We start from the raw sequence: 20,280 nt of genomic DNA, 5'->3' as shown, positions 1-20,280 counted from the left end.
CTCCATTGTGTTCGCCTTTTTAACTCACTTTACTTTTGTCCCTCGCTGCTCTGCATTATTGACAGCTTATTAAATTGATTTAATTTAGGACTTGGCAAACATGTCATGCTGCATCGTCATCATCGCCAGCAGCATCACGCACAACTTTTGTCATGACAAAGGCATCCTCCTCAGACCGTTGCGTTGAGGTGGTCCCCAGTTGGATGTGGGATACCATCCTCATCCACATCCTCATCCGCATCCCCATCCACATCCAAATCCACCCCCCACTGTCATGCCGTTGTTGACTTTTTATTGCGTGTCTCAGCCCCCGACCATCCACACTTTCGATATATCCGAGGGCGGGAGTGTCCCAAGTTAAGTGCTCATAAAATATTTGTAAATGTTTGAGCTGCCGTGGAGAAGAAAAACTAACCGAAAACATTTTAAAGCATACTTATGAGCCTCGACTCGGGGGCCTGTCAATTTTCCTGAATCCTAATGCTGTCAATTAGGGCCTTCTAAATTGTTAAGCACTCTCCTTGCAGCCGTCCCACAATAATCCCATGAGCAGCCAGAAGCCTCACTTCGGAAAACCAACTTGGCCACAAAAACCATAAAATTGTTTCCCTTTTTGTTGGGTTATGAGTACAATGTGTTATTGTGTGAGTGTGCATATAACTAATATTTATATCATATAAAGTGGAGTGAATCAGTGCGGAACTTTGACTTTTTTGCCGCATCGTTTTTGCTGGCTAAAAGTTTGCAACACATTCATTAGCCTGAAAAGGGCGAATCATCTTCAACTTTTTTTTGTTTCGGCTTAACAGTGACATTAAAAAGTTGCAGGAGAAAGAAGAAAGTTGGTAAAAGACATCAAATTAAGGAGGTTGTTATTTGAACAAAAAAATTAATAATTTTTTATAATATACATGGTTTTTGAAAATCATAGATTATGAGTGAATGATATTTATACCGCTTTTTTCATGTTCCTGAATATATTTTTTTGAAAACAATTCCCGCCTAATTTTGGTTCTAAAGACTGGTTACCAATCGCATCTGGCACATGGCAAGAGCTCAACTCCAATGGACCAGGCTAGAATCCTGGGCCAAGACAATGACCTGCCAACTGCACCTGATTGCCCCTAATAAGCTGCCCATTACGATAACCCCGGTGACACAAAAACCCATCAGAGCGAGCCACGGACCACTGCATCACTTCCAATGGCATCACATGGCGTTGGGTGCTTTTATGGGCGATGGTACGGAGCCATTCAATCGCCCCGCCAGACAAGCAAATTTCGTTAAAATCCCATCATAAAAACACACGAAGCGCTGCACAAATCCAAATACTGTAAAAATACAACATTTGGGTCACTTTTCTTTTCTTCTCAATTTTTCCGCATCTTTTTTTTTTTGGGCGAATTTTGTTTGGTTCCAGTTTATTTTATGGCAGCTTTCAAAGTTTTTACTCATCGCCGGACAGCTGGAGTTGCTGCTGCTCTTGAGGTGGCAATAAAATAAATGGCAGCACTTTCGGTTTTACACAAACACACACACACACACCGTGTTACCTGTGGAAAAAGGCAATTTGGAAAGGTGGAAACGTGGAAAAGCGAAGCCTGCAATGGCCATATATCAAAAGGCGAAAGAGTAAAGCACATAAAACCAGCCAAACTAAACGAACGTGAGATGTGGAGAGATCGGACGAGCAGGACAGAGAGATTTGCTGGCGGCAAGTTGGTTAGCGGCAAATATTTGTGGTTCTTTTAGTTGGCCACTGAGTGGTTTATGACTTCTTGGGTCCGTCCCAAATCAGAGGCTCAGGCTAAGCCAGAAGACCCGGGCACTAAAATCCTGTCCCTGCACGGAAAACAAATGCCATCGAAGGTGGTTATAAATTCACTATTAAAATATTTAATGTTTAAAGGAATCAAAGTTTAAAATCATTTAAAATTGTATTATTTTTAAGCATATAAATATATTTTTATTTATTGGGTATAGCAAACATTGCTTAGTTTTTTGATCCTACAAAACTTATTATAAGCTTGTTTTGCTTGAATACATTTATAATAATAATTAAATGACTAAATTTATTTGTAATATTTTTTTCGGTGTGGAATTTTTGTTAAAGGTCTCAGGTGAAACGCTTAAAATGAATGCCTCATCTCATTGTTCAAAGTATTGACAACATTGTAGTTGGCAAAAGAGGGCGAGAAAGGCATAAACCAACGCATAAGAGGGAGCGAAAATGTAATTTCTAAAAGGATTACCCAAAGCTTTAAAGCAAATCCTGGCGACAAGGACTCCGAAGGAGCTGGTGACATGAAAAATGAATTGCAAGCCACGACAAAAAAGGCGAGTTTTCATTTTCCCAAACACACATACACACTCACACACGTGGAGTCATCGTCTCGCCAGCGTAAAAATATGTGAAAAATGAACGGAAATGCCGCAGCGACAAAGCGGAAATGAAAAATGCACACAACCACACTCACATGAATGTGAGTACCCGGGAAAATGGCGGCTACCTCAACGCTTGAAAAGCCAAAATCAAAAAGCAATGGAAAATGGAAAAGCGAGGAGAGTGGGAAAAGCCCTACAAAAACCGAAAGAAAGTCAGTCACTGAGAAAGTCAGACCCGACGAGTACATTGTAATTAATGATGAGGCATAAAGCGCATAATCGAGATGCTGGGACCCTTCGCACAGATGGAATTTCCATGTGAATACATAAATAGCACACCGGAAAGCCCAGGAAGTGACTTTAATCCGCCTTCGGTTAAAACCAATGCCATGTAAGAAATCCAAACTACTTGAGCAGGGACAACCCTCAACCTCTTTCAAAAACACCTTCCACTTAAGTCAATGGCCGAACGAGTTTTCGGCATTTTCCGCATTCAATTTAATTGAAAATCTATGTTCGCACATAGTTTACGGCTAAACAAAGCCGCTTACATTAATTTCACACACCACAAACCGAATAGCAGGTCAGGACTTAAGAACAGCTCGTCTTCTATATATTGAACTTTTAAGCTGTCATTTTCCTTAAGTCATTTTTAATAAGAAAATGGCAGGCACTGTAAGTTTTGGACATGTATTTGAACTTGATACATATTTATTTTTTAATAAAACAAAATCTTACACAAACTTCAGTTTCACAAACAAAAGTCTCAACAGTTCATATCTAACATTTGGTAGTTAGGAGTGTAAATTAGGGAAGTTTGACTGTACAATGGGGAGAAAGGGTTAGTCCACAGACAAAGTGGCCAGGAAACTTGTTGAGAGTGATTCGGAAAACTCACACACTGGTAGATACTCGAAAAGCCACTCAGTCAGGTGTTAAAACTAATTTACGACAATTTGACCAACAAACAACAAAAGTTGCCCCCGGACAGGGCTCTCTGCTCTGAGTGCCCCGCATATTTCACACGATGCATGAAAAGGGTCCGCAGAGCATCCTTGAGAGGGTGAAAGGACGAGGGTTTCCTGCCTCCACCCACTATCCACACTGACCACAAAAGCATCGAAATCGAACAGAAGCCATGTCCGACAAGAACTCGAGGACAACTCGAGCCCAAGTTCAACCACAACTTGATCCCAATTTGGCTGTGAATTTTGCTCACCGCTGTCAGTTTCCTTCTTGCTCTTTGCCCGCAAATAGACTTGAATTCGTTTTTGCAGTTTCTAGTTTTTTTTTTATTGCGGGTAGGCGAAGGGGTTTTTCTAAGGAAATTAATCAGGCACACGGGCACACAGCAAATAACAGCCAGAAATGCAATTCATTCAGCTCGATTCTGTCGAGTCATTCTTGTATAATTAGCATGTAATTAAAGCGAATACGCCTCTTGGGTGGAAAAAACAGGGAGGAATTTGCTAATGATGATGAAGTAACAGTCCGCCAATGCATACAAATTCGTTATACAATCATCAGTGTTTGCGAAATACATAAATAATGATTAGCATTGTTGGGTTAAGAATTAATTCAATTTTTTAACTTAAATTGGCTTTACTATAAATCTTAGGCAAACAACTGGGAATATCATTATTCATTTATATATTTTTATCCATCTGCATTCGTAGAATATAAGTTAAGTTTAATTAATTATTTAATAATATTAAAATATACACATTCAATATTTACTATGAATTAGTTCATTTCTATTTTAGAACTAAACTATCCCGGTTAAATTTATAAAAAGGTGAAAGATATTATCGGGCATACTGAAACTCTTTAATTACTCTTAGAGGGGAAACTCTAATCTCCAGTCAATGATTAACCAAAGAAATCTATCCAGACCCCCAACTCTGTGTCCATTCATTTACCTGTTCTAATGAATTACCAAACCTCATTCAAACCAGGCACAGAAAAACGGAGGGAAATAAGACGGGAAAAGGAGTGTGAAGGAAGCAAAGGTAAATGGAAAGTCATTATGATACACATTTGGCCTAATGAGATTTTTTATGGTGATGCCAAAGGTGGCGGGTGAGGGGTGAGGGATGGCCGCACGCAAACGTCTTCCTAATTATTCACAATGAACGAATATGCCAGCGGAAAGGTGCGGGGAGATCGAGAGCATTTTGACACCTTTATGGCTCAATAAATTGGACCAAAGGCAAAGGAACCCAGAACACGCCAGTTCATTAGAAACTCACACGGGGGATTTTGATATCGCCACTGATTACGTTTAAGATGTCGAGGCCACTCGTAGCTCATTCCCATGTCACTGCGCACAAGGAAAAAATATGTCTCCCTTCTGGTCATCAGTTTGGAATTTCCTAATGCCAAATATGGTTCTTGGCAATAATATTCACATTACCTATAATTCAATCTTATATTCGAAATCACTTAAAAGTTGACAGCTATAAATGCAAACGTGCAACACCTCATAAGCTATAAATGATGTGATTCTTACATTAAAATATTAATATACTCATTTTAAATTCTCATATCTAATCTTGCTTTTTCAGAAACCTTAAAGTTATGGCTTAGTTTTTCTATTTCTTGATAATAAACATTAACATTAAAATGTTAGTGGATCATTCTTATGTAAATATTCGCATTTTTACTGCATTATATATATTTAAAGGTGTTTTATGGACGAATTTCCTTTTTCTGTGTGTATGCAAACTGGAAATGTGGGCACGTAAAGTTTACAGTTACCCAGGCATTGGACTCGTTAGTGCTCGTATATAGTGTGTGTTATAGTAAAAGCAACGACCAGCCGAAGGACCTCATGCCGTTTGTGGGGGGAGGGGGGTTCGGGGACACTTGGACCCACCGATGCCGATGTCGACGTCGTCGACTGCTTATGAATAATGTTTTCATTTTCAGCCCGGCGAATTTGCCAACGTTTCCTTGTCCCGCGCCTTCGTCCTCGGCACGCAATTGCATGTTAAGTGCATATGATTCCCGGACTGGTTCCACTTGGCAGAAACCCTCGGCCCTCAGTGAGCCACGACTAATATGCGAAAATTATGGGTTGTAATGTAAGAGGCACTTTTGCTTCATCTTTTTAATGACATCCAACAAACGCTACATGTTTTCCTTCACTTGAGAGAGCTGGATTGGCGGTGGTCCTGGGTTCAAAATGATTAGCGCCGCGGGCCCAAGACAAACATTAAAAACTGTCATCATTTATATTAATTAATGGCGTCTGCACTTTAGTTGCAAGAAGTAAAACTTTCGAAATTACTTTAGAAACTTTACGCTAATAGGGACTAGGCTAACAAGTTTTACAAATTGCAAAAACACTTTAAAACGAATTAAATAGTTTGTTTTATTTTGTTGTCTCCAAATTACATTTTCTTTAATTCATATTTTTTATTTCCATAATTAAGTATATTGAAAAATAAATAAAATTGCTAGCTATTTATAGATTCACATTATTTTTTATCATTGAACAAATATATTTATATAAGTTTTAGTGATTGTTGACAAAACATTACATTAAATAACGATAACACAGAATTGACCTTTTCAACAATTTTTAATAATAATACCATTTCATGTTTAATATATTTAAAAAGCTAAACAAATATTGTATTTGTCTTAGACTTATGTTTATTTTTAGTGATTAAATACATTTTTTTTTATTAGTATCAAGAGGAGTTTTTTTTTTTTTTTTTTTTTTATGAAAGTAAAAAATTGTATATTTATTGCAAAGCTTAACAGGTATACTGCTACCTATGTGGCAGCTTGAGCAGGTTGTAAATTACAGGGGAATAACAAAATTTAGGTATACAAGATTATACATAAATTCTATATATTTACATTTTAATTTTTAAGCTTCAAACGGTTATATAGATCTTAAAGGAAGGTCATGTGGGTGATATTTTTTCAGTCTTCTTTTTCTAGGTCTCCATATAAGCCTCTTCGCTAGGGAGTTAGGATGAGAACCAAGTCGTGTATAGTACTTTTCTGCGTGCGTACGTATTACATCGCCTATCTTTGGGATAAGAGGAGTTTGTAAATGTTAAGCTAATAAATTTCAAGTGCATTTCCCAGATCAGCTATGGAGCATTCATCTGTTTTCTGTACAATACAATGCTTAATCAACTCTGGTGTCCGTTCGTATTAGACTTCCATCAAATGGAAAGTGCACTTTCCTATGACATGCAAAGCCCCAAAGTATGCAACAGTTTCCGGCTGAGTGCGGCATTGGATTTTCATACAATCAGAAACCATTTTGAACGCATCCGCTTCCGTTTTTGCATGGCGGTTTGCATTTCTGAGTTAAAAGCGTGAGCTTTTTTTGCAATTTGATTTGTCGCCTAAATTCACAACATTTTTGACACCCGTCGTTCGCGAAATTCCGCGGCAGTTGTAGTTTTTGTTGCAGCATGGCATTTGACAGGATGACAAATGCAAAACTATAAAAATTCATTCGTTTTTCAGCCATAACAAATTTAAATTAAGAAGAGCATAAGCCTTGTATCGAATGCATTTTAAAGTGCATTCTGAAAGAGGAACTTGCATTTTGGATGGTATGCAGCCAGTAACCTAGCCCCGCTAACAAAACTCTCGAGACATTCGACGGCATCAGCCGCAGATGATGACCTGAGGGCCTTCTTCCGCTGTTTAATATGCACTTGAGAACGTCGAAGTTTCAGTTTCAACTGCAGCTGCACTTGTAAAAATCGTTGATAAGTAGAGGTTTAAAAAAAAAATAATCATGTAGGAAAAAATTCAATTATATAAAGGCAAAAGATTTTTGTTTAGCGCTGTTGAAAAGACAATACATAAATTAAAACTAAAAGAGGAAAAAACCACATTATGAAATCATTTGAAAAGGAGAACGGTTTAATGTGTATATCAATAAAATATATATTGGCCATTTTAAAGTAATCTTTTTTCTCAATGTAGCTATGTGAGGCTCATACCTAGACCTCCTTCCTTCGCTCACGTTTCCGAGCCTTTCACTAAAAATAAGTGTTGAGCAAACATTCTACGGGCTTGGAAGTTCGCCTCTGCCACATCAGCATCATCTCCACCATCTTTGTCCTCTCGAAACAGGGCCATGTTTGTCAAGCCATGAGCTGCGGAATCTCACTGCAAACAAGAATGCAGTGCAAGATGTTTAACACTTTGCCCAGATCCTTGCCCAGGGGTAGGTCATGGGGTTGCCAAGATGGGTAAGATAAGGAAAACGGACTGCCAAGAATAACATACATAAAATAACGAACTATTTACCACTTTTGTTTAAATACGATAAGGGGTAATTTTTAAGAAATATTTTTGCCAATCCCTACATGGCCATGTAGGGAGTAAAATAGTTATTTGGTAACCTTTAAATTCAAGTGTATAATCAATTATAAAACACTTAGTAAATTAATTGATTGCTGATTAAATAATTTGGTTGTCAACCCTTTACTTAAGGTATCACAGACAGACATCAGTTCATTAGGTCAAGCGAATTGGACGGCAGTACACGTAGTGACGATGCGCACCGTGAGCAGCTGAATTAAAAATACCGATCGGAAGGTATTACGTTGGCTAAGGAAAGTGCATACCAACACTTTAGGTATATCAATTGGTTTAGGAGAAATAGTAGAAAAATTGTTAGAGTGAAAAGTTTAAAATTTGTATTTTAAACGTATTTTCAAATGTATTTATACCCGTTACTCGTAGAGTAAAAGGGTATATTGTATTCGTGCAAAAGTATGTAACAGCTAGAAGGAAGCGTTTCCGACCCTATAAAGTATATATATTCTTGATCAGGGTCACTAGCCGAGTCGATATAGCCATGTCCGTCTGTCCGTCTGTCTGTCCGTCTGTCTGTCCGTCTGTCTGTCCGTCCGTATGAACGCTGAGATCTCGGAAACTATAAAAGCTAGAAGATTGGCATTTTGCATGTAGATTTTAGGAGTTCCTACGCAGCGCAAGTTTGTTTCAAAAAGGTCCCACGCCCCCTTTAACGCCCACAATCGCTTATATACGATTTTAAAAATTTAAATATTTCGGAAAAGTAAAAATGCAGTTTTATTGTGTTTATCAATACCTATCGAAATGTAGAAGAAATTTTTCAAATCGGACCATTCGTTAAAAAGTTATGCGTGATCAAAGTTTCTATCTCCATCTCCCTCGCACTCCCTTTACCTGAGTAACGGGTATCTGATAGTCGGGGCACCCGACTATAGCGTTCTCTCTTGTTTTAAACTTATTTCTTTGCCCTAACATATATGTATGTATAATAGCCAAATTTATGTTTTTGCTCTGTTAGCAATGTGGTTAACAACACCAACTGAGATTTCGCTCTAGTCTGGAGCTTTAATGCCTTTTAAGATTTCCCAACTTTTAATATAAACCACATTTTTATGGGAAAACTTATTCCAGATCTGTATAATTATAATAACATGGCATGTTATGTTTATTTTAATGCGCAGAAAAGTATGCTAAGCCAATTTGATTATGAAAAATTCCTATTAGAGCTTTTTTAAGAAAAAGGAAAACAAGTTTATAATCTACAAAAATATTCTAAGGAAAGCTTCTAAAAGTGAATTTATTTAGTCAAATAATTAATCATTTTTCGTCACAAAATTTGATATCAAAAATAGTTTAAGTTAAAGGAGCGATCGTCACGACATTTATACTTCGTTAGGAGCTATTTTTGTTTGATAATACAATGAAGACCATTCCTGACCACTCAACTTAGTGTTCCACGATGGCTGACTTGGTCAAATGGTGTCTGTACATTGTGTATTATTACGGACGATTTACCGGCCTGGTGAACTTTGAGATCGATTTGAAAACGGGAAGGACACGTGTCACCAAATGGGCCACCATTTATGCAGCCTTTGTCCAAATTATTTTATTCACCATACTGTTTTATCACACATTAGGAATTCGATTTATTACCAGTATGTGGGTAAAGGCCAACTTGCTACACGAGTACGTGTTTATGATAATGTCCGTGCTTCGGATCCTTTGTGTACTGATGGCTCTGATTAGTCGCTGGTTTATGCGTCGACGATTTGTGCGATTGTTTAACTCATTCCGCCGCCTATTTCAAAGTAATCCGGAGGCGATTCAATACTGTCGAATGGGAATCGCTGCCAAGTGTCTCTGCAGCAAGGCTACGGAAATCCTGCAGGTCACAATTGCTTTGGTAATTGTGAAAAAATATTTAACTATTCACCTAGTGCTTGGCATCTGGTCGGTGGTATCTTTGACGGCCATTATTAATTTGATCATTACCCAGTATTACATTGCAATTGCAAATATACGTGGGAGCTACATGCTCCTAAATAAGGAGCTGCGATTGATTTTGTCCGAAACGCAATCCCTGATTCCCAACCGACGCGGAGTCTTTGTGACCAAATGTTGCCATTTGGCCGACCGTTTGGATATTATAGCTCGAACACAATCTGAGTTACAAGATCTCACAGATCGCCTATCGAAAACCTACGAGGTACAGATTTTCTGGATGGCCATTTCCTACTACCTAAACTCAGTTGGAAGCATCTACATCATGTTCAGCTTCGGCAAGTATAAAAACATGGTCGAAGATTGGCCTCTGTCGGTTGTCGTGTTGGGAGTAGCGTATTTTTTATTTTTCTATTTCGATAACTGGATAAATATGTACGGAGTTTTCGAACTTTCGGACTTACACGCCGAAATGTTAATTCTCATGGAGCAGCGAACTGTCCTTTTGCCATGCTTAGACAATCGTTTGGAGGCAGCAGTAAGTTGTTTCATCTTAACAAAGTGATTTACTTTCTGATATTCCCTAATTTATTCGCAGTTCGACAGCTTCGGGCTTAGCCTGGCCCGCAATCCTTTCAAGCTTCGATTTTTTGGAGTATTTGAAGCCAATCGAAGCACGTTACTGCCATGGGCTAACTCTTTGATAATCAACTCATTATTTCTCATTCAATATGACATGCAGAATTTCTAAACAAATTACTCATTAAATTAAATATCTCTAGATTTAAATAAAATAGGTCTTAATAGAAAACAATCATTTTTGTAAACGTATATTTACTTATAGAAATCAAGAGAAAACGACTAAAACTAAATTATAAAAACTACATTATAAAACAATCATTTTTTAAACATCAAGCAACTACAAAATTAAGAGCCTATTTATTTTACAAGCCCAATCGCAGCCCTGTCTCACTTTATTTTAATTACATATAATGATACCGCACTTTCGCAACAGGAAACGAAAGCCTTTCCAGGAAAAATATAGCTTTGCTAGTAATTAGACTTACTGATCCGATAAAAAAATGTGATATTATGGACAGCACTTATCACTCTCAAATATCAGGACATTGCAGACAACTTATTTAGAAATCCATATTCACGTACTGTCGCTCCAGTTTAGTATTTCGCCATGGTCGACTTAGTCAAATGGTGTCTGGTCATTTCATATTATTACGGACGATTCACCGGCGTGTTGAACTTTGAAATCGATTTCAAAACGGGTAGAGCACGAGTCACCAAAAGGGCTACAATATGTTCAGCCCTTGCCCACATGATAATGTGCCTTCTTTTGGGTGTTCAGATGACAAATGTACGAGTAATGGCCAAGCTGTGGTCCCAGGCAAACTCTCTTCATAATAATATGTTTTGGGTTATGTCCTGCGTTCGTATGACTGGTGTTTTTCTGTCGCTGGTTAATCGTTGGTCGCAACGTCGCACATTCATAAGCCTGTATAACTCGATCTACTCCCTTTACCAACACGACCCGAAGATAATCCAGTATTGTCGTAGAAGCATCGTGAGCAAGTGCTTCTGCGCCACAGTTTACGAGACTCTCCAGATTATCATAGTTCTAATTGTGACATCAAATCAACTAACTATTTCATTGGCATTTGGCATTTGGTCCATTTTAAGTTTGACGTCTATAATCAATGTGATTATAACCCAGTATTTTACAGCCATGGCATTAATTAGGGGACGCTACAGACTTTTAAATAAGGAGCTCCGATCGATTTTAGCCGAGACTCAATCATTGATACCCAACAAAAGTGGAGTTTTTGTAACCAAATGTTGCTATTTGGCAGACGAGTTGGAAAACATTTCCAAAGCCCAATCAAGTTTACAAGCTCTCATTGAACGTTTATCAAAGGCTTACCAACTTCAAATTATTTGCATGTTTATCACCTACTATCTAAACTTTGTAGCGAACATTTACTTACTATTCAGTATCAGCAAATACAGCTCGATAATGGAGAATTGGCCAATCGTTGTCAAAGTTGGTGGCCTGGTTTTCTTAGTATTTTACTACCTCGATTGCTGGCTTAACTCGTACAATGTTTTGTACCTAATTGACGCCCACGGTGACATGATCAAATTGCTAAGTCAACGGACTCTTTTTCAGCCAGGTTTGGATGAAAGATTGGAGACAGTTGTAAGTATTTGAGGCTTCTAAAAACTAAAAACCGCATTTTTAATTACTCCATTATCCATTTGCAGTTTGAGACCTTCAATCTGAACCTGGCCCGAAACCCATTTAAGATCCGTTTCTTTGGCTTATTCGATATCAATCGTTCAACATCATTTGCTTTGGGCAACTCAATATTAACACACTCAATTGTATTGATTCAATATGATGTACAAAATTTTTAAAATGCGGTTAAACAAATATCGAAAGAAAAAAAGATTTTGTTATTAAAATAGTCTTAATTTAATTATTAAAAAAGTAAATTATCCCAAAACTACTGTGAAATTTTAAATAATAATTTGTATTAAAAAAAAACTAAAAAGCACTCCAGCTTATAATTCATAACGTTAACAGACCCTATCAAAAGCCTGTTGTATGCCAAGGAAGGCACCCACTACTCGTTATTTTTCAGGGCTTCTAATACAAAGTTAACTACTCGTTGTAGTTGCAAAGGAGTACCGTGCTGTAGTCGGAAATCAAATTGGAATTTACGGATCGCTCTAGTTACATTCTCGAAAGTGAGTAGTCTGTTTATAATCAGCCCTTCCATAATTTTCCCCAGAGATGGGAGTAGACTGATGGTCTTCCAGGCTTGAGTATCTTAATTATACTCGCCGATTTACAGGCTTTCGGAAAGTATCCATTAATTAATATACTGTTGTATATCAACACAAGGAACTGCAAGGCTTGATCCGGTAGAAGACGGATGGCTCTGTTGTCAAGAAGGTCTTCCCCAGGAGTTTTCTTTGGTGACATTTTAGATACTAGGACTTTTTTTCTGCCAATTTTACAGGGCTAACAGGCACGCTCATTTGAAATGGAAATTCCAAGTACTTATCAACTTGTCGACATAGACTTTCCGTCGCATAATCATAAGGCCTAAAACGTAGCTTTAGGTTGTTAGCGAACACGCCAGTTTTCTCTAGGCTCGGTCGAAGAAGCTAGTGCATTTGCGCCAAAATATCCCAGACTCCTCAGGATGTCATAGTTCTAGTTCTTGTACTAAAATTTAAATCTGTTTATAAGGCATTCGGCGATTGGTCCATATTGAGCTTGACAGCTAAAGCAATCTTATTCATAACGCTGTATTTATAAAGCCATGGCAATAAGAGGATAATATTTTATCTTAATAAGAAGCTCCGATCGATCTTAGACTAAACTGAAATCCTTTTTTTCTAACTAAATAGTCCACATTTGTGACCGAATGGCTATCTAGCAGATGAGTTGGAAGAAATTGTACGAACACATTAAAATTTACATGCGGTTATTGAGTATTTATCAATGACTTACCATTATTAAGTTATTAATCATATTAATTTAGCGTCTAGCTTGAAATCCCTGCCGAAGACATCAAGAGAAAACGACGCATTCGGCAACAATGACAATTATAATACAATTATTTAAACGGTAAAACTAAAACCAACTAATAAATTAAGTGCTAATTTATTTTACAAGCTTTAGTCTCACTTTATTTTAATCATATATAATCATACCCCACTGATAGCTGTAAGCAACTCCATTGTATTAGTTTTATTACTCTTCAGTAAAACTGGGCAATCGGAAACGTAACCCTTCCAGGAAAAACGTCAGAAATGTAGCTTTGCTAGTAATTAGATTTACTGATTCGATAAGAAAATGTGATATTATGGACAACACAAACTTATCACTTCCAAATATCAGGACATTGGAGACAACTTATTTGGATATCCATATTAGACCTTTCGCTTGCTTTCGCTCCAGTTCAGTATTTCGCCATGTTCGACTTAGTGAAATGGTGTCTGGTCATTTCATATTATTACGGACGATTCACCGGCGTGTTGAACTTTGAAATCGATTTCAAAACGGGTAGAGCGCGGGTCACCAAAAAAGCTACAATATGTTCAGCCTTTGCCCACCTAATAATGTTAATTCTTATGGGAGTTCAGATGGCAAATGTGCGTATAATGGCCAGGCTGTGGAACAAGGCAAACTCACTTCATAGCAATATGTTTTGGGTTATGTCCTGCGTTCGTATGACTGGTGTTTTTCTGTCGCTGGTTAATCGTTGGTCGCAACGTCGCACATTCATAAGCCTGTATAACTCGATCTACTCTCTTTACCAACACGACCCGAAGATAATCCAGTATTGTCGTAGAAGCATCGTCAGCAAGTGCTTCTGCGCCACAATTTACGAGACTCTTCAGATTATCATAGTTCTAGTTCTAACATCAAAGCAACTAACTATTTCCTTGGCATTTAGCATTTGGTTTATAATGAGCTTAACGTCTATAATCAATGTGATTATCACCCAGTATTTTACAGCCATAGCATTAATTAGGGGACGCTACAGACTTTTGAATAAGGAGCTCCGATCGATTTTGGGCGAGACTCAATCATTGATGCCCAACAAAAGTGGAGTCTTTGTAACCAAATGTTGCTATTTGGCAGACGAGTTGGAAAACATTTCCAGGGCCCAATCAAGTTTACAAGCCCTTACTGAACGTTTATCAAAAGCTTATCGCCTTCAAGTCATTTGCATGTCTATCACCTACTATCTAAACTTGGTGGGGAACGTTTACTTACTGTTCAGTATCAACAAATACACCTCGATAACAGAGAATTGGCCAAACATAGTTAAAGTTATTGGCCTGGTTTTCTTAGTATTCTACTACCTCGATTGCTGGCTTAACTCGTTAAATGTGTTTTACCTAATTGACGCCCACGGTAACATGGCCAAATTGCTAAGTTATCGGACTCATTTTCAGCCAGGTTTGGATGAAAGATTGGAGACTGTTGTGAGTATTCAAGCCTGCCAAAAGCTAAAGACGTTCTTTTAATTTTTTCCATCCATTTGCAGTTCGAGAACTTCAACCTGAACCTGGCCCGAAACCCATTTAAGCTCAGTTTCTATGGCTTATTCGAAATCAATCGTTCATCTTCATTCGCTGTGGGCAACTCAATATTAACACACTCAATTGTTTTGATTCAATATGATTTACAACATTTTTAAAATGTCGATAAACAAATATAGAAAGGAAATTATGGTTTCGTTATTTATTTTGACTTAATTCTATTATTAAAGATGCAAATTATCCCACAACGGCTGTGATAAGAAAAAAGAAAAATTAAAAAAAAAACGAGGACGGAAGCTAACTTCGGCAAGCCGAAGTTTTAATACCCTTGCAGACTTTGACGAAATTGCTAAAAGTGAAAAAATAGCGAAAGGAATAAGGTATACATAAGTAAACTAGATTTGCATCGTTTCAAGTCAATTGCTTTTATACTGCAAAAATGTCTTATACAAATAGAAAACAAGAAAGGAAAGCTAACTTCGGGCGGAGCCGAAGTTGAAAAACCCTTGCAGAATATTCTGCAAATTATATTCTCCAAAATTATTCATATGATGCATTTTTAATACTCATAAAAAATCCCACCTTCCTAACTTTAAAAACACCAAAGTTATTTCATTTCCGATCAATCAGTTATATGGCAGCTATAGGATATAGTCGGCCGATCCTTATGAAATTTAATATGTCGAATTGATTGGGCAAAAATAAAACCCATAGAAAATCCCAACTTCCTAACTTTACAAATACCAAAGTTATGGCATTTCCGATCAATCAGTTATATGGCAGCTATAAGATATAGTCGGCCGATCCTTATGAAATTTGGTAGGTCGGATTGATTGGCCAAATATAAAACCCATAGAAAATTCCAACTTTCTAACTTTACAAACACCAAAGTTATGGCATTTCCGATCAATCAGTTATATGGCAGCTATAAGATATAGTCGGCCGATCCTTATGAAATTTGGTAGGTCGGATTGATTGGCCAAATATAAAACCCATAGAAAATTCCAACTTTCTAACTTTACAAACACCAAAGTTATGGCATTTCCGATCAATCAGTTATATGGCAGCTATAAGATATAGTCGGCCGATCCTTATGAAATTTGGTACGTCGGATTGATTGGCCAAATATAGAACCCACAGAAAGTCCCAACTTCCTAACTTAACAAACAGCAGAGTTATGGCATTTCCGATCAATCAGTTATATGGCAGCTATAGGATATAGTCGGCCGATCCCGGCTGTTCCGACTTATATACTGCGTGCAAAGGAAAGAAGGGTGTGTGCAAAGTTTCAACTCGATAGCTTTAAAACTGAGAGACTAGTTTGCGTAGAAACAGACAGACGGACAGACGGACAGACGGACATGGCTATATCAACTCAGGAGGTGATCCTGATCAAGAATATATATACTTTATAGGGTCGGAGATGTCTCCTTCACTGCGTTGCACACTTTTGACCAAAATTATAATACCCTCTGCAAGGGTATAAAAAGGGATACTTTCGAAGCCTTTAACAATTTTTCCTATCTCCTTTAAGATATAGACTTCCGAGCGGCAAGCGCTTTTACCCTAATCAAGATATGCGTAAATAAATATGAATTGGAAAATTTTATGTTAGTAGCTTACACACTGCGCGAAATATTCTGATAATCATCAAATTTGGACCGATTTCACCCTATTGTTCCTATGGGAGCTATAGGATATAGACGTCCGATCGGCACGCGCTTTCACCTTGATCAATGTATGCATAAAAAAATAGGATTTGGAAAGATTCATATCAATAGCTTGTATACTGCGTGAAATATCCTAAAAATCATTAAATTTTAACCGATTTTACCCTTTTGTTCCTATGGGAGCTATAGGATATAGACGTCCGATCGTCACGCGCTTTTACTCTGATCAAGGTACGCATAAAAAAATAAGATTTGGAAAGATTTATGTCAATAGCTTTTACACTGCGCGAAATATCTTCCATTCTTGCAAGTTATATCCGATTGTTCCTATGGGAGCTATAGGATATAGACATCCGATCAAGGCGGTTTTCAAACTTGATCTGCGTACACATGTTTTAGGACGACTGTGAATGTTTCAGATCGCTAGCTTTTAAACTGTGCTCGTAAACGGTATTAAAACAGACGGACAGACGGACATGGCTACATCGACTCCCCTATTGATTCTGATCAAGAATATATATACTTTATAGGGTCGGAAACGTCTCCTTCACTGCGTTACAAACTTCTGACCAAAATTATATTACCCTCTGCAAGGGTTTAAAAAGGGAAAACGCTTTAGTGGAATGCCACGGCTATAAGATACCCTTCATTTTAGACAGCGCCATCTGCCAAACTTAAGTGCAAGCACCTCTCACAGTTTTCGAGCTCTCCGTTTTCAAATATGCAGCATTGACATCATAATTAACACTTAAAAAATTCTATAACCTGAAAAGTAATGGAAAGAATTATATAAAATGTTTTCCCCATCGCTTTGAGGTTGCCCGAAACAAAAAAGTGGTGGGCTTTTTGGGCGTTTTTTATACCCTTGCAGAGGGTAATATAATTTTGGTCAGAAGTTTGTAACGCAGTGAAGGAGACGTTTCCGACCCTATAAAGTATATATATTCTTGATCAGAATCAATAGGGGAGTCGATGTAGCCATGTCCGTCTGTCCGTCTGTTTTAATACCGTTTACGAGCACAGTTTAAAAGCTAGCGATCTGAAACATTCACAGTCGTCCTAAAACATGTGTACGCAGATCAAGTTTGAAAACCGCCTTGATCGGATGTCTATATCCTATAGCTCCCATAGGAACAATCGGATATAACTTGCAAGAATGGAAGATATTTTGCGCAGTGTAAAAGCTATTGACATGAATATTTTCAAATCTTATTTTTTATGCATACCTTGATCAGGGTAAAAGCGCGTGCCGATCGGATGTCTATATCCTATAGCTCCGATAAGAAAAATAGGGTGAAATCGGTTAAAATCTTATGATTTTCAGGATATTTCGCACAGTGTGTAAACTATTGACATACATTTTTCCAAGTCTTATTTATTTATGCATAAATATATCAGGGTAAAAGCGCTTGCCGATCGGCCGAACTTAGCTTCCGTCCTCGTTTTTAATAATAACTAATAACAAATTTAATGTTTGTATTCCTTTTCCATTTTTTGATGCAACGAAAAATAAGCAACACTTATTCAAAGAAAGTCTTTCTCTAAGCTTATAGCAATAAAAAATCTGTGTTTATGAAAAATGTTTTTTAAATAACTATTTATCGAGTATAGAACCAGCAAACTACAGCAAAAGCACTTTCCACTTTTTATAGGGGGATTTCCTTATTTAATGTAAACTTTCTTTTGGTATTACTCACAATTCTGGGGAGGGCGGTTTTATTTAGTTAATAAATTAGTTGAGTCGAGATGAAATGATAGACTTTAACTAATGATTCACATATATCAAAGGAGTCAAAACATTGAAACTGGCTAACCATATGCAACTTGCAATGAACTTAGTTTTAGTATACCGCAATGGTTTGCTTAGTAAAATTGTGTCTAGAAATTTTTTACTATTATGGACGTCTTACCGGCGTTTTGAACTTTGAGGTCGATTTTAAAACGGGTCGAACGCTTGTCACCAAACGAGCTACAATATGTGCAGCCGGCTCGCATTTATTCATCTTCATCACACTCATTTATCTTCAGATAAATATACATGTTTTTGGCCGTAATTGGAAGTATATAAATTCCCTTCATAAATACGTGTTAATGGTTATATCGGGTATTCGGATGGTTTGCGTATTCCTGGCATTGGTCAATCGGTGGAGTCGACGTCGCAGCTTTATACGGCTCTTCAAAGAGTTCCGAAGTCTTTATCGCCACAATCCGGAAATAATACAGTTCTGTCGGAGAAGCATCATTAGCAAGTGCTTCTGTGTCATGATATTGGATGCCCTTTGTGTTATTGTCACTCTTCTTTTGGTGCAAAATCAACCAGACATTTCGGTGACTCTTTTCTTTTGGGCCATTTTTGGTCAGTCGGCTATTATAAATGTGATCATTTCACAGTATTTTATTGCAATGGCCAGTATTCGAGGGCGCTACGTGCTCTTGAATAGGGATCTAAAAGCCATTGTAGTCGAAACTCAATCGTTGATTCCAAACAGAGGTGGAGTTTTTGTGACCAGATGTTGCTGCCTCGCCGATCGCCTGGAGAAAATCGCCTGCGATCAATCTAATTTACGAAACCTCATCGAAGAATTGTCAAAAGCATACCAAGGTCAGGTCGCATGCATGGTCATTACCTACTCTTTAAATTCGGTGGGAATTTTGTACATGTTATTCAGTTGTAAAAAAAATGCGGACATATTAGATAACGTTTCATTAACCGTTATAGTTTTTGGTATTGCTAACGTAGTATTTTACCAACTCGATTGCTTTCTTAACTCGCAGAACGTATTTTATCTGCTCGACGCCAACGAAAATATGGGCGCACTGCTGAGTCAAAGGACGCTCTTTCAGCCAGGATTGGATAACAGGCTAGAGATGGAAGTAAGTGGCCAACAATCCTTACAAATAAAAAGCCCGTTTAGATGTTAAATCTCTTTGCAGTTTGAGACCTTTACTCTCAACTTGGCGAGAAATCCACTAAAGCTAGGATCTCTGGGCTTATTCAAAATAGATCGATTATCAGTATTTGTCTTAGGATGCTCCCTAATAACATACTCAATGCTATTAATGCAATATGATATTGAACACTTCTAAACTGTAGGAAGTGAATTCTATTATGAATAGTAAAATAATATACAATGCTTTAAAATTGTAATTATTCATGTGTACAATTAATTATGTACTAACACTATGACGAAGTGAGTTCTTTTCACAAATTACGGTTCTAAATAATTTGCGTTTTTCTGGCCTTAACGTCACAGAGTCCATCATTTATACGGCTGTTTAACTCATTCCGCTGTTTTTACAATACAGAGTTTAATCTTTTACCTATAATTTGTCGTAAAAAAATCGTTAAGAAAGCCAACAATGGCTTAGGTTCTAAAAATTTGTATGTTTCTAGTTTTTATGCAATCTTTATCAGCTATATAATTGTTTTACCCTAGATGAGTTTAACAGGAAATGACCGCAAGTGTAATTATTACGCAATAATAAATAATATTCATCTTTATGTTTATAAATAAATTGCATTCTTTATTCTGAACCTGGCTTCAAACCTTTTAAAGCTTCCATTTCTTTATAATGTGAATGCGGTTCAATACCATTCCCTATAGGCAAACTTATATTGATTAAATTATTATAAATGTCCGTACGTTACTGAGTTCGTAATTAGAATTAAGTACTGGAACAATGTTAACCCGTTCTACGACTTGCTTTTGGTGTCGTATAGTGAGCGTGTTAAACTTGTTACTATGTCAACCCGACATAGCTATGTAGATCTGATCCCTAATCATTTATGCCTATCCTCAGTAATAGCCCCATGCTATTAATCTTTATCATAGTCAGATTTCTACTCGAATACAATGCATCATATTACTCTACGACTAAATGTAAATGGTTAATATCCTCTAATACTCGTTAG

The 20,280-nt window shown here is 37.3% G+C and overlaps 3 protein-coding genes across 3 annotated transcripts; all 3 read left to right on the top strand.

Moving 5' to 3' along the window:
• Positions 1 to 9,142: 9,142 nt before the first annotated feature.
• On the top strand, positions 9,143 to 10,375 carry LOC108039487 (putative gustatory receptor 59d). Its single transcript, XM_017116514.2, has 2 exons — positions 9,143 to 10,162; positions 10,223 to 10,375. The coding sequence occupies exons 1-2, from the start codon at positions 9,143 to 9,145 to the stop codon at positions 10,373 to 10,375; spliced, it is 1,173 nt and encodes a 390-aa protein (XP_016972003.2).
• A 438-nt stretch (positions 10,376 to 10,813) lies between these two features.
• LOC108039491 (putative gustatory receptor 59d) lies at positions 10,814 to 12,051 on the top strand. The gene is made up of 2 exons (XM_017116519.1): positions 10,814 to 11,833; positions 11,899 to 12,051. Exons 1-2 carry the CDS (start codon positions 10,814 to 10,816, stop codon positions 12,049 to 12,051), a joined length of 1,173 nt encoding a protein of 390 aa, XP_016972008.1.
• A 1,569-nt stretch (positions 12,052 to 13,620) lies between these two features.
• On the top strand, positions 13,621 to 14,855 carry LOC108039492 (putative gustatory receptor 59d). Its single transcript, XM_017116520.2, has 2 exons — positions 13,621 to 14,640; positions 14,703 to 14,855. The coding sequence occupies exons 1-2, from the start codon at positions 13,621 to 13,623 to the stop codon at positions 14,853 to 14,855; spliced, it is 1,173 nt and encodes a 390-aa protein (XP_016972009.2).
• The last annotated feature ends 5,425 nt before the right edge of the window (positions 14,856 to 20,280 follow it).

This window comes from Drosophila rhopaloa, unplaced genomic scaffold, assembly GCF_018152115.1.
Source record: "Drosophila rhopaloa isolate 14029-0021.01 unplaced genomic scaffold, ASM1815211v1 contig_115, whole genome shotgun sequence".
Taxonomy (NCBI): Eukaryota; Metazoa; Arthropoda; class Insecta; order Diptera; family Drosophilidae; genus Drosophila; species Drosophila rhopaloa.
Note: the sequence above shows the minus strand (reverse complement) of the source record. Positions and strands in the feature narration are given on the sequence as shown.

Coding starts and splice junctions, on each gene's coding strand:
- LOC108039487 (XM_017116514.2), top strand. CDS start 9,143: ATGGCTGACTTGGTCAAATGGTGTCTGTACATTGTGTATTATTACGGA. Junction 10,163..10,222: donor ACAATCGTTTGGAGGCAGCA/GTAAGTTGTTTC, acceptor ATTTATTCGCAG/TTCGACAGCTTCGGGCTTAG.
- LOC108039491 (XM_017116519.1), top strand. CDS start 10,814: ATGGTCGACTTAGTCAAATGGTGTCTGGTCATTTCATATTATTACGGA. Junction 11,834..11,898: donor ATGAAAGATTGGAGACAGTT/GTAAGTATTTGA, acceptor ATCCATTTGCAG/TTTGAGACCTTCAATCTGAA.
- LOC108039492 (XM_017116520.2), top strand. CDS start 13,621: ATGTTCGACTTAGTGAAATGGTGTCTGGTCATTTCATATTATTACGGA. Junction 14,641..14,702: donor ATGAAAGATTGGAGACTGTT/GTGAGTATTCAA, acceptor ATCCATTTGCAG/TTCGAGAACTTCAACCTGAA.